Genomic DNA, 14,811 nt, shown 5'->3' with positions numbered 1-14,811 from the left:
AATTCTGAGAACATGCTATGAACCCTGTATAACTGTAATTACTTTCTTTTCTTATATCTTACTGCTCAACAGTATTGAAAGCAAACTTAAAATTTTCTCAAACCATTAAGTATTGAAGTTATTTCATTATTTTTTCAATTTGCTTTGAATTCATTTGTACAGTATTACTGGGCTTGGAAACACTTCTCTGGATTCTATCTTGAACGCCAGAAAATTGACCGCTATTTTAAAGAAAGCTCAATTAAAATGCTAGAAGTATAGAGTAGACTTTTGGTTTGACTACCTGGGCAGAACACAGAAAGGATGATTGGTGGGCAGTTTGAATACTGCTAACATAACAATTCAGATTTGCCTTCTATTGAAATTAATAGAATGAAAATCCAATGGGTTCTGTTAGCAGTATGTGCATCACTTTGCTTTCTGCAGTTGGCCCAGATGCTAATGGTGAAAATCGATCCCTATGTGTTTTATAATGTTACTCAGTGAAAATAAAGATAAATGTAATTTTAAACCTAAACATTCTTTTTGATTTTGTTAAATATCTTATTAGTTGTCATTTGTTCTGGTCGTTAATACTCTTCAGATGATGAATATGTTATACTTAATAGTAAAGGTTAAGCTATGCACTGAGAAAGTAACAAGGTCATAGATCATATTAAAGGAATATTCAGCTACAATCCGTAGGCCCCCACTTTGGATGTGAAAATAGTCAGAGGTAGCATGGCTTAGAATTGGTCAAAATACTAACAAATATTTTTTAAAAACACATAAATCCTACTGGACCAAAGAAAATCTATTAATCTCAAGATTAGTACAAATATTGACTCGGCAATGGCAATTTATCTAGGTAAATTTCAGAAAATGGAAATTGTGGTACCGCCAGATTACTGAGAGCCCAGAAAAAAATGAAGTTTAATATGACCCGGGATTTAAAAAGAATAGGATGCAGAGAGAGGTATATCATTCTAAAAGGATTAATTTCAAAGATAGGTAGAATCACCTTAAACAAATTGACCAGGGAACGCTTATTGCTGATCAATACTTCAGTAAAGAACAAGTGAAACTTGTTCAAAAGGCATATAATGATGGGAATGAGAATGTGGGATAAGTAAATACTTTTGATAAGTGTAAGCTCCATAAATGTCTCTCTGTTCACTGTAGTTAACTAAGTAATTTTGAAGTGCAGTCATTTTTATTATGCCTGAAAATGGACTGCCAATTTTTGCACAAGACCCCACAGAGCACAATCTATTTTCGAGATTGTTGGTTGGGAAATAAACGTTGGCCAGGAAGCCAGGAGAACTCCTTCGACCTTCTTTGACTAATCCCATGAAATCTTTTATGCCCACCCTGGGGCGGATGAGGCTTTGGTTTACCATCTCATCTGAAAGACTGCACCTCCAGCAGTCTACCACTCTCTCAGTGCTGCACTGGCATCAGCCTAGATTGTGCGCTCAAGTCTTTGAAGCTTGAATGCGTATCCTTCTGACTCAGAGAGAGGAAGAATACCACCAATTGGTCCAAGGTTGACACCTGAATTAAGGTAAATGACTATAAGAGAAAGGCTTTTTCGACATGCTTTGAATCAGTTATCCTGAAGACAGCATAAAGGAAGATAGGCACCATTTTAACTGTTCAGGATTTAGGTTAAGCTATCTTGTTGTTACAACAACTTCTGTTTTAAACATTGTAGCATTTTTGTTCACTTACTAATGCGGAAGCAGTTTAAAATATAGTTTCTAACATGTCTCCCTTTATATAGTGTCTGAGGTCAGTAGGACACAGTCTAATGCATCCAAGGTACTATGCAACTGCTTTAAGTGGAATCTTTACTTCGGCTCTGGTACAAAAATCAGACTGAAAAAATCTGTTTCTGGCTGATTAAAAAAACACTCCTATTTTGTATATAACAAAACAGCTCACAAACCTTTGTCTGTGCTCTTGATACTTTTCTCTTATTTCCACGCTGTTCTTCCTTTTGGTACTGCTCAGTGAAAGTGTCCAGTATGTCATACAGTTCTTGGGTTACAGCTGGAGGCTCGACATCTCCATACAAAATTGAACATGCTCGGATGTCCTGGCAGTAAAACCTATTTAACAAATATTTTCATGGACAAACATTTTTCAGACAAGTAGAACATTCTGCATTAGACATTGTTGCATAAACGTGAAATTATTGTACATTTTACAAATTAACCTAAAACTCAAACAGTATATTATAAGCATGTGTACATTATATTTTAAGGCGTTATTAATACACAGAGCTAAAAATCATTTCACACAGGTGTTAGTTTAGTTAAGGAAGTAAGTCTACATAGAGTCATGGAAACATACAGAACCAAAGGAAGCTATTCAGCCCAATTTAGGATTTCTGTGATAGAGCTTTCTACTTATTTCTTGTCCTTCCCCCACACCTTTTTAAGTGTTTCTTTTTCAAGCATATACACATTTATGTAGAAAGGTTTAGAAAAACAAAAGGAGCTAAGTGATTTCATACACAGTATGCGGTCTTACATTAAGGAAAGATGTCCACAATCCAGTTTTGCGTTATAAACTTGAATACTCCATTCATACAGGAATAGCATAAGTGGACTGAATTACGTGTGAACAATACAGCACCATAACATACTAAACAGACTGAATAGTCCTTGAGGAGTAAAATTGAAGGAGAGATCAATATACTGGGGGAAGATCTCTGCAAAACAAGAAATTGCACCCAAAAAGGGGTGACCCACTGGTAGAACAAATCCACTAGAGACGGTAGTACCATGGTATACAGGTGGAATAGAGTGACCCTGGGAGTCCTTAACACTGGCCCCAGACCCATGAAGTCTCATGGCATCAGGTCAAACATGGGTAAAGATTACTCCAGCTATTTGTCATCTAACACCCTACCTCAGCTGATGAATCAGTGCACCTCCATGTTGAACACCACTTGAGGATGGCGTAGACATGAAATGTATCTTCGTGGACATTAGTCAGTAGCAGTGTTACTGAATTACTTTTGGAGATGGACATTGAAGTAATTCAATGTCCATCTCCAAAAGTAATTCAGTAACACTGCTACTGACCAAGCTGGCTGAGTCCTGGAGGGCATGGCTGCCAGAGTGGGCCTGCCGCAAGTGGTGAGAGAACCAACATTAGGTAAAAACCTACTTTTGACCTCATCCTCGCCAATCTACCCATCGTTGAAGCATCTGTCCATTACATCACTTGTAACCATACTGCCCCTCTGGTGACAAAGTCCTGTCTGCATGCTGAAAGCACCCACCAGTGTGGGGCACTACCCCAATGCTATATGGGATTGATTCAGGACAAATCTAGTAGCTCAAAATTAGACACCCATGAATCAGTGTGGGCCATCAGCATCAGCAGAATTGTATTCCACCACAATCTGTAATCTCCTGGTTCAGGGTATACTTGTCTCTATAATCATCATCAAGCCAGAGAGCCAAACCTGATGCAATAAGGAATGAAGAGCATGCTACAAGAATCACTGATGTATCTAAAAATGAGGTGTCAACCTGGTGAAGCTACAACACAGGACTACGTGCATGCTTAACAGCAGAAGGAAAAAGCTACATCACTAAGCAATCCCACAACCAATGGATCAGGTCAAAGCTCTGCAGTACTAAGACATCCAGTTGTGAATGGCGATGGACAATTTCACATCTAACAGGAGGAGGCGGCCCCATAAACATCCCCATCCTCAAAAATGACAGGGACCCGCCCTTCAGTACAACAGACAAGGCTAAGGTGTTTGAAACTATCTTCAACCAGAAGTTCCAAGTGGATGAACAATCTTGACCTCTATCTGAGGTTCCCACTGTAACAGATGTTAGTCTTCAGCCAATTTGATTCATTCCATATCAACAAATGGCTCAGCACCATGGATACACCAAAGGCTATGGAACTGATTACATCTTGGCTGCAGTACAGAAGACATGCCCTTCAAGACTAGCTGCGCCTCTTAGCCAAAGCTGTTCCAGTACATCTATAACACTGGCATCTAGTTGACAATGTGGAAGATTGCCCAAGTATGTATTGTCCACAAAATACAGGACAAATCCAATCCGGCCAATCATTGGTATATAGGTCTACTCTCAGTCATCAGCAAAGTGGTGGTGAGTGTCGTTGACAGTGCTTTCAAGTGACACTTACTCACTAGTAACCTGTTCAGTGATGCTCAGTTTGGATTCTGGCAGGGCAACTCTAAACTTCATTGCAGCCTGGTTCAAATGTGGACAAAAGGGCTGAATTCTCAGGGTGAGTTGAGAGTGTTATCCCTTGACAGAAAGGCAGCATTTGACTGAGTGGAGCATCAAGGAGCCCTAGTAAAATGAAGTTGATGGGAATCAGGGGAGAATCTTTCTATAGGCTGGTGTTATAGCTAGCACAAAGGAAGGTGGTTTTAGTTGTTGGAGGCCATTCATCTCAGCCTCAGGACATTGCTTCAGGGGTTCCTCAGTACAATGTCCAAGGCCCAACCATCTTTAGCTCCTTTATCAATGACTATCCTTCTATCGTAAAATTTGAAATGGGGATGTTCAACATTGCACAGTGCTCTGTACTATTTGCAAGTCCATAGTTAATGAAACAGCCCATGCCCACATGCAACAAGACCTGACAACATTCAGGCTTGGGTTCTTAAGTGGCAAGTATTCATACTACTCAAGCGCCAGACAATGAGCATTGTTAATAAGAAACAGTCTAAGTGCCACCCCACGACATTCAATGGCATTACCTTTACTGAATCCCTCAGCATCAACATCCTGAACATAGCTGGACATGCCATATAAATACTGTGGTTACAAGAGCAGGTCAGAGGCTAAGAGGTCTGCAGCAAATAACACATCCTGATTCCTTAAAGCTTGTCGGCCATTTACAATGCACAACGCAGGAGTATGACGAATCATTCTCCTCTTGCCTGGATAAGTGCAGCTCCAACAACTCTCAAGAAGCTCATCACCATTAAGGATAAAGAAGCATGCTTGACAGCCAATTGATTACTTTAAACATTCACTCCTTTCACCACAGACAGAGTGTGTGCCATCAACAAGATGCACTGCAACAATTCATCATGGCTTCTTCATCAGCACCTCCTTACCCTGCAACCTCTGTAACCTAGAAGGACAAGTACAGCAGATGCATGGGAGCACCTATTTTAAAATAACTGCACCTATCTAATTCATCAGGACTGTGGACATCACTGGCAAGGCTGGCATTTATTGCTGTTCATCTTCCATCATGAGGATGAGGTTGTTTATGGAGCCACCTTCAATTTTTCCCCAATCGCACATCAGCATAATTTGGAAATATATCTCTATTCCTTCATCATTGCTGGATAAAATCCTGGAACACTCTCCCCTAATAGCACTGTGAGAGTACCTTAAATGGATAAATGGTTCAAGAAGGTGGCTCAACACCACCTTCTCAAGGCAATTAAGGATGAGCATTAAATGCTGGCCTTGCGAGTGATATCCACACCCCTGAAGAAATGAATAAAAAAGTAGATAGGTGCAGTTATTTTAAAAATGCACCAGAAAATGGGTTGATCACTAAAATAAACATTTTAATAAGATTGTCCAGTTCTCTACCTGGAAGTAACCTGACTTAAAGCCACTGAAAATGACCTGAAGCAAAAACCATGCTGAACCATTTCGTAGTTCTATTGGTGTACACTGATCAGTTTCTTAGCATATTAAATATTTTGATAGAAATAAACATTTAAAATGTGCCTACCAGTGCCAGTCACCGATGAAAATGAGCACAATTTGAAGGGCCATGCAGAACCAACGCATTCAGCAGAATCTCACTATTTTAACCTGGAGACTTGGAATATTGTGTGGGCAGTGCCCGATTTGGGCAAATTAAATGTTGATCCAGTATAAAAGATTGTGAATACACAGCATAAATGGTTTTGGGCTTTGCACTGATTCCGCCTGAATTAAACTAATATAACTACAGAGAACAAGCAGAAACTTGGCCCTGTTATCATTAATGAAGTAATGAATAATAGGTTTTGAAACTTTATGACTCGAAGACTATTCCGGCATTTTGGTATGCTATTAGGCATGAGATATAGTTAATGTAACATTAAAATTAACTTTTGGCCTTTTAAAACACACTTCAAACCAGGTCTTTAGAATCAGTCCCTGATTTAAAAATCTGTATTCCAAGTTCTTTGTTAATATCAATAATGCTGATGATTATTCAGCTAAGTCAAATTTTAATTCAATAACAACATATTGTTCTATTAATCGGCAGTGAAATAACTATTTACAATTAAGAAAAAAAGCAAAATAAAAATTTTACCTATAGTGTCAGGTATGCAGGAGATTTTACAAGAACATACAAGATATATTAACAGTTAACAAATGGAAAAAGTGGATTTTCCTCTTCCGACAGCCTAAGTCTAGCTGTTATGTGCTTTGCCACCACTTGGTGTCTCCCTTATATCTCCTTCTGGAAATGCTTACTCATCATGTGATAAATTCTGAGACCAGACCTTGCATTCTATGACTCCGTGATGCAGTATGCCAACATAAATGTGTCATTTGGTTTTTGTACAATATGTTGTTCATAACTAAATGAAGAACACTTCTAGGTTCTGACTACAACTTACTTGCGATTGGTCTCTTTTCTTTCAATCAAACAAGAACCTTCTAATGATATTCCAGCAAACAACCCACGTGACTTGCAGTAGGTGTATACTGCAGCTGAACTTCTTACAGCAACATCTCCCTCTAAGTTTCTGGAAAACAACATATATTTTATGTTTATAAGCAGCACAGTACAGCAAATTAAAAAATGTACAGACAGGTACTATTTTACTTTTTGTTAGTCATAATGGCATCAGCCTTGATTCAGTATTGCTTCAGAGTCAACATGTTTCAAGTCCCACTCCAGAGACTTGAGTGCTTTAGCTAAGCTGACAGTTGCAGCGCAATATTGCTGGAATTTTAGAAGTACTACCTTTTAAATAAGATATTAAACTGGGACTATCTGCCCTCTCAGGTGGATGTAAAAGATTCCATGGCACTATTCAAAGAGCAGGTGAGCATTCTTTGTGCTCTAACCAATATATAATCCTCAACAAACATGACTAAAGCAGATGATATGATTGTCATCATATTGCTTTTTGAGATCTTGCGGTGTGCAATTTAACTGTCGTGTTTCTCTACGTGACAATAGTGATTACATTTCAAAAGTAACTTAGGATGAATAATTATGGGTTATGAATATGCGATTTTTCCTTTTAATAACATTAAAGTATAACTTTAATGTTATGATAGTATCTCATAAGAACTTCATGAATTTTGTAAGCATGGTAGGACACTGCAATAATGTCATTGGTCTGATTTAATACTATACATTAATTCCCAATATCCTTTTAACTCTACCACTTATGACTACACCACCAACACTCCGGTGTTAAACTGCAAGATCAATAAGGGCTTTCATCAACCAAAGATAATCAAGACTAAAGCTATCCTTTATAGTTCCTGCCAAAAAGGCTACACCCCAGTCTTCTGTTCTGCTCATTGCAAAATCATGAAATTCTGTCTGATATCTCAGTTGTGATTCAACTCAGCTCCCACCAAGACTGACTATTTCCACCTGGCCAACACCACTCTCTTCCACCCAAGACAATCTTTCATCATCTCTGGCTTGCTCAATTCCTCTAAAGCTCTCCTTACCAGGGTCTTGATTTCTACCCTTTATATACCACAGCTTGTTCAAAATGCTATTAGCTCTTTGTATAACTGCAGGCTGTCCAAAACACCATCAACTGCACATCCCACAAGTTTAGCTCCCAAATTATCACTGGACTTGAGAACTTCCATTTGCTCGTCAAACTCCATTAAACTTAAAGTCCTTCTTCTCATCTTCAAGTTCCTCCACAGCCTTGCCCTTCCATGTTCCTGAAACTTTCTCCAATGCTATCTGTCAACAGTTTCCTTATTCTCCTGAATTTGACATTCTCTGCATTCCTTTCCACCTCAGTGATGGAGCCTAACTAACTTCATTTTGTATTCTCTTTCTTCAAAAGCCTCTTAGGAACCTCTAAAACAAAAACAGAATTACCTGGAAAAACTCAGCAGGTCTGGCAGCATCGGCGGAGAAGAAAAGAGTTGACGTTTCGAGTCCTCATGACCCTTCGACAGAACTTGAGTTCGAGTCCAGGAAAGAGCTGAAATATAAGCTGCCAGACCTGCTGAGTTTTTCCAGGTAATTCTGTTTTTGTTTTGGATTTCCAGCATCCGCAGTTTTTTTGTTTTTATCTTAGGAACCTCTGTTTGACAATGCTTTAGTTCATCCCACTGAGCTTTATTCCTGGCTGTTGCCAAAATGAAGTGATTTTGGACCTGTTGCTATGCCAAAGTCACTATAAGATGTAAGCTGGCATGTAATTAACTTTAAACAAAGGAAAAGGTGATAAATCAGAAGACTGCACTGAAACCAATGTTTCAGCAGGCAATGCAATGCAAATTTTCCCCATACAGTCAAGAGGCAATGTAATTATTGGATCTTTGTTCCTTCAAAGCTAAACATAGTCAGGGCTTTCATTGAAAGCAGTCCTTCCAGCATGTGTGCCTCACTGAATAACACCGTATGTAGGAGATGGATATTAAAAATCTTGCAAAAGTCTGAAAATGTCTCCACAAAATCAGTTGATCAAACTATAACTATCAAAGTTAAATTTCATACATTTACCCAGTGAAATGCAAATCACTACCTTTTAGTTACATGGATATTGAAAAATGGAATGTCTCCAGGATTAGTGTTCAACTATCTAAGCTAATATATGGATCTTTACCACTTGGGCATTAAGCTTTACCTGGGCGGAGCATAGAAAACGGAGTGGGGTTTGCAACAGGCGTGTGATCTTACCCACTGGATTTTCCTTTTTGTGCTGCACCCAATTGATGATCAGGCAGTAAAAAGGAAACCCGTAATTACAAGACTATGAAGTATATCTTTTATCTTTTCATCTGCCTTCCATTTCTGAAACTAATAGAAGCGACAAAAATTTAACTTTTCCAAACACTTTTGAATTCTACAGGGCGGTCCAAGATAGAGTTGACTGGTTGAGAAAAACAGAGCAATAACACAAATTCTTAACATGACCTTTAAAGAACAAGGTAGATTAGAAGTGGAGTACAAATGTTTAGGGTATCATAATCAAGAGATCAAAGCAATTAGCCTGGAATCAAACACCAAACACTTTCTATTTTTAATCATCAGTGACATACTTCTACATGTGTGTATTTATCCTCTGGGAAAAGTTATTGGGCACATGATGTTGTTTTTGGTATGAAAGTAATCCATGAGGCAAATTATAATGCTACTTATATAGATTTTAAATGTGAATAATTTGCTGGCCAAGAACACAGCGAGAACAGGGTTAGCAATCAAAAGTGGTAGGATAAAGGAGTGGGAGTTAAGACCAGAGGACAATATTTTTCTTTTTTTATTCACTCATGAGATGTGGGTATGGTTGGCTAGGCCAGCATTTATTAGCCATCCCTAACTGTCTTTGAGAAGGTGGTCATGAGTTGCCTTCTTGAACCACTGTAGTCCATGTGGTGTGGTATACCCACGGTGCTGTTAGGAAGGGAGTTCCAGGATTTTGACCCAGCAACAGTGAAGGAATGGCGATATATTTCCAAGCCAGGATGGTGAGTGGCTTGGAGGGGAACTTCCAGGTGGTGGTGTTCCTATGTATCGGCTGCCCACATCCTTCTACATGGTAGTGGTCGGGTTTGGAAGGTGCTGTCTCAGAAGCCTTAGTGAGTTCCTACAGTGCATCTTGTAGATGGTACACACTGCTGCAGCTGTGTGTCGGTGGTGGAAGGAGTGAATGTAAATGTTTGTGGATGGGGTGACAATAAAGTGTGCTGCTTGGACCTGGACGGTATCAAATTTCTTGAGTGTTGCTGGAGCTGCCCTCATCCAGGCAAGTGGGGAGCATTCCATCACACTCCTGATGTGTGCCTTGTAGACAGTGGACAGGCTATGGGGAGTCAAGAGGGGCGTTAGTCACTACAGGATTCCGAGCCTCTGACCTGGTCTTGTAACCACAGTATTTATATGGCTAGTCCAGTCCATTTTCTGGTCAATGGTAACCCCCAGGATGTTGCAAAGGAAATATCATTTTTCTTCCCTATTATTGCTGTGGGATACTGAAGCAGGCTTATGGTTCAGTGTGTATGCATATTTGTGTGTATGTGCGTGTGTCTAGTTTAATTAAACTGCAGACAGTCAGATTGCAAGGTTTGAATCATCAAAAGGTGTAAACAGGCATTTTTGAAATGGAGATGGGTGAGCTAGGATGAAGGCTCAGCAGATACAGTGTGAATTGAATTTGCATTTTTAGATAAGTTGAGAGGTTGTTTGATTTTCAAAGGGACATGATAAGATGTTTTACAACATGAATAAGGCAAAGTTAAGAAGTTTATTTTTCCCCAAAAGTGCTAGCCATAGTGACATCATGAAAGATTTTTATATTCTGGAAAAGTGACTTCCAAAGAACGGTTGAAACAATGGGATTTACAGATCAAAAAGAAGAAAATATATTTAAAGAAAGATGGAAAGCTGTATAGGTGTGGCCATGTGAGATCCTGAAAGGGACACTGTGTGAAACAGGCTTGTGGGAAAAGCCTTTAGCCACCGTGGAGAAGTTTGCTGTTCCAGTAACCAAGGTTGTGTTAAAAACCTTTGGAGTTCCATTGTTGACAGGGAGGGAGCAGCAGTGAAATACCTCCTTTATAGCAATAGTGGGTTCCTGTGGTAATATTGCAGGATGTTTTGCAGATTAAGAATCTATTTGGGCTGTTGCCTGAAAGGGGTCTATAGTTGGGAGTCTGGTTAAGTAGAAATCTTGCAACAACTGTTATAAAGCTAAATGTAACTATAACTGTAGTCTTGTGTGTTTAAGTTTTCTTTCCTTTTGTTAGTAAATGTTTTGATTTAATCTTTAATATTTCAAAAGGTGGTAGTGGATTCATTACTTCTGACGTGTGCAAACTTGTGTGAAAGTGTGCAAACTTTCTCGTAATAGATACAAATTGCAAAATTGTTATGACAGCGTGGCCAAGTTTCCCTTTGGGATTTGGTCAGCCTGGCAAATACCACCTGCAATATCATAATAATGTTGATGGTGGGGGATTCAGTGATGGTAATACCATTTAATGTCAAGCAGCGATGGCTAGATTCTCACTTGTTGGCACTTGTGTGGCGTGAATGTTATTTGCCACTTGTCAGCCAAAACCTGGATATTGTTCAGGTCTTGGTGTATTTGGACATGGACTGCATCAGTATTTGAGGACTTGTGAATGGCGCTAAACATTGTGCAATCATCAACGAACATCCCCACTTCTGACCTTATGATAGAAGGTCACTAATGAAGCAGCTGAAGATGGTTGGGCCAAGGGCACTACCCTGAGGAGCTCCTGCAGTGATGTCCTGGAACTAAGATGACTGACCTCCAACAACCACAACCATCTTTCTTTGTGCTAGGTCTGACTCCAACCAGCGGAGAGCTTTTCCCCCTGATTCCGATTGACTCCAGTTTTGCGAACGCTCCCCGATGCCACACAAACGTGGCCTTGATGTCAAGGGCAGTCACTCTCACCTCTTGAGTTCAGCTCTTCAGTCCATGTTTAAACTAAGGCTATAATGAGGCCAGGAGCTGAGTGGCTCTGGCGGAACACAAACTGAGCGTCAGTGAGCAGGTTATTGCAAAGCATAATGTGCCACACATAAGGCTTCTTAATAAGAGCCATGGTGTTGGGGGTAGTATATTAGTATGGATAGAGGACTGGCTAACAGAAAGCAGAGAGTTGAGATACAGAGGGGCATTTTCAGGATGGCAATCTGCAACTAGTGGAGTGCCACAAGGATCAGTGCTGGTGCCACAATTATTAACAATATATATCAATGGCTTGGATGAGGGAAATGAATGTACTATCAGCAAGTTTGCGGATGACACAAAAATAGGTGGGAAAGCAAGTGGTGAGGATGACATGACGCGTCTACAGAGGGATGTAGACAGGTTAAGTGAGGGGCAAAAATGTGGCAGGTGGAATATAATGTGGGAAAGTGTGAGGTTATGCTCTTCAGCAGGAAGGATAGGGGAGCTGAATATTATTTAAATGGAGAAAAACTGAAGAAAGCTGCAGCACACAAGGATTTGGGAGTCCTCGTGAAGAAACCCAAAAAGCTAGTATACAAGTTCAGCAGGTAATAGGTAAGGCAAATGGAATGTTGGCCTTTATTTCAAAGGAAATGGAGTATAAAAATAGCGAACTCTTGCTAAAACTATACAAGGTACTAGACCACATCTAGAATACTGTGAACCGTTTTGGTCCCCTTATCTAGGGAAACATATACTGGCATTGGAGGCAGTCCAGAGAGGGCTCACTAGGTTGATCCTGGGGATGGAGGGATTTTCTTATGAGGAGAGGTTGAGTAGGTTGGGCCTGTACTCATTGGAGTATAGAAGAATGAGAGGCGGCCTTATTGAAACATATGGGATTCTTAGGGGGCTTGACAGGATAGATACTGAGAGGTTGTTTCCCCTTCTGGGAGAGTCTAGGACCTGGGGTTGTAATCTCAGAGTATAGGGGCACCCATTTAAAACAGAGATGAGGAGGAATTTCTTCTCTCAGAGGGTAGTCAATCTGTCAAATTCTTTATTGCACAGGATTGTAGAGGCTGGGTCATTGAGTATATTCAAGGCTGAGACAAACAATACTTTTAATCAGTAAGGGAATCAAGGGTTATGGGGAAAAGGCAAGAAAGTGGAGTTGAGGATTATCAGATCAGTCATGATCTCATTGAATGCCAGAGCAGACTTTATGGGCCAAATGGCCAACTTCTGCTCCTACATCTTATGGTTAAGTGGCGCTTGATAGCACTGTTAAAAATGCTTTCCATCATTTTGCTGATGGTTGAGAGTAGACTGATGGGGTGGTAAGGCCGGGTTGGATTTTTCCTGCTTTTTGTGTACAGGACATAGCTGGGCAATTTTCCACATTGCTGGGTAGATGCCAGTGTTGTCGTTGTCCTGGAACAGCTTGGCTAGGGGTGCGGCATGTTCTGGAGCACAAGTCTTCAGTACTATTGCCGGAATATTGTCAGAACCCATCGCCTTTGCTGTATCCAGTGCCTTCAGTCGTTTCTTGATATCACGTGTAGTGAATCAAATTGGCTGAAGACAGTCATCTGTTGCAAACGCTTCAGCCTTCTCTTTTGCACTGATGTGCCCGGCTCCCCCATCATCAAGGATGGGGATATTGTGGAGCCTCTCCCTCCAGTTAGCTGTTTAATTGTCCACGACCATTTACGACTGGATGTAGCATGACTGCAGAGCTTAGATCTGATCAGTTGGTTATGGAATCGCTTAGCTCTGTCTAACATACTGAGAGTGGGGATAAAAAGGAGGAGTGGAGAGAGAGAGAGAGAGAGAGAGAGAGAGAGAGAGAAACAGAGCAAAAACAAAAATCAAGGATGGACCTCATTGCAGGCGGGTGATTGGTTGATATATTTTTTAAAAAATCGCCCTTTAAGCAAGGGAAGCATTTTAAACTAAGAGCTAGGAATCTATGACTATTACCTTATTAAATTGATAATTTAAAATAAAAACAATAACTAGTTAATTATACTAAAAATATTGAGTGAATAAAAACCTTAACTAATTAAATATATAAAACAAGGTTAGCTAGGAATGGCATGGCAAATGATGGGTTGTCCCTGCAAGTTGAGAGATTTAGTGGAGAAAATTAGATAGTGAGCAACCACATCAGTAGTTAAGCGTTGGCCTAGGATTGCTGAGCTGAAGTCCAAGCTGCAGCTACTGTGATAAGTCACTGATCCAAGAGGCAATCACGCCCGTTAGGTTAGGTAGCAGTTTATATTTGGTCAGTGGTCAGGGACAGGAAGATGTAACTGTATGGGGATCCAGGATGCAATGATGAAGGAACCTCAGACTTCGACCTTGTCCAATAGGTACAAGGTACTTTCTATCTGCAATGAAGAGAACAAAGACTGCAGGGAGGATGGACAACTTGACCATGGCAATTCGGTGCAGAAGGCCATTCAAGTATGTGGAGGAAAAAGGAATGTGATAGTGATAGAGAATAGTACAGTCAGGGGATTAGATACTGTTCTCTGCAGCCATGACTTGTAGTCCCAAAAGCTATGTTGTTTGCTCAGTGCCACAGTTAAGGATGTCTCCTCAGTGCTGGAGAAGAATTTGAAGAAAGTGCGTCAAGGGGGTGGGGGAGGCAGGAAGGATGTTTCAGTTGTCATGATCCAGATAAAAATCAACAATATGGATACAAAAAGGAATGGGGGTTATACTGAGGGAGTTTGAGGAACTAACCTTCATATTAACAAGTTAATACCTGGATTACAACCCGAGTTAAGCAAAATCAGCATAGGGCCAAACATATTTATTTACTTATTTTTTATTCATTCCTAGGATGCGGGCATCACTGGAAACACCAGCATTTATTGCCCAACTGTAGAAGAGAGTTGAATGCCTGGCTCAAAGTGCGGTGTGGGAGACGGCAGTTTCGATTTGAAAAGCTAGTACTAAAGGGAGAGGGGGTTGTTCAGGTGGGACAGGCTCCACTTTAACTGGGCTGGGACCCATATTCTAGCAAACTAAATAACTAGGATCATAGATAGGGCTTTAAACTAAATGATGCAGTGATTGTGAGTGTAAGGGTGGGCGGATATAGGTGGGGGGAAATTTATAAATCTAAAGAGAAAAGTCAAGCCATAGAGCAGTATAGCTTTTTG

The 14,811-nt window shown here is 40.2% G+C and overlaps 1 protein-coding gene across 7 annotated transcripts in view; it reads right to left on the bottom strand.

The window, feature by feature from the left end:
• sh3yl1 (SH3 and SYLF domain containing 1) overlaps positions 1-14,811 on the bottom strand; it is a 180,535-nt gene that overhangs the window by 56,282 nt on the left and 109,442 nt on the right. For all 7 annotated transcript variants that reach the window (XR_005942996.1, XM_041187646.1, XM_041187647.1 and 4 more), the window contains 2 exons: positions 6,626-6,754; positions 1,928-2,090 (listed from right to left, as the gene is read on the bottom strand). Coding sequence is in view for 6 of the 7 variants with exons in the window: in XM_041187646.1 (XP_041043580.1) it covers positions 1,928-2,090; positions 6,626-6,754 (292 nt within the window). In the remaining variant the exon portion in view is untranslated. The remainder of the gene's footprint in view (positions 1-1,927; positions 2,091-6,625; positions 6,755-14,811) is intronic.

This window comes from Carcharodon carcharias, chromosome 5 (genome assembly GCF_017639515.1).
Source record: "Carcharodon carcharias isolate sCarCar2 chromosome 5, sCarCar2.pri, whole genome shotgun sequence".
Taxonomy (NCBI): Eukaryota; Metazoa; Chordata; class Chondrichthyes; order Lamniformes; family Lamnidae; genus Carcharodon; species Carcharodon carcharias.
This window is presented reverse-complemented; position numbering and strand designations above follow the sequence as displayed.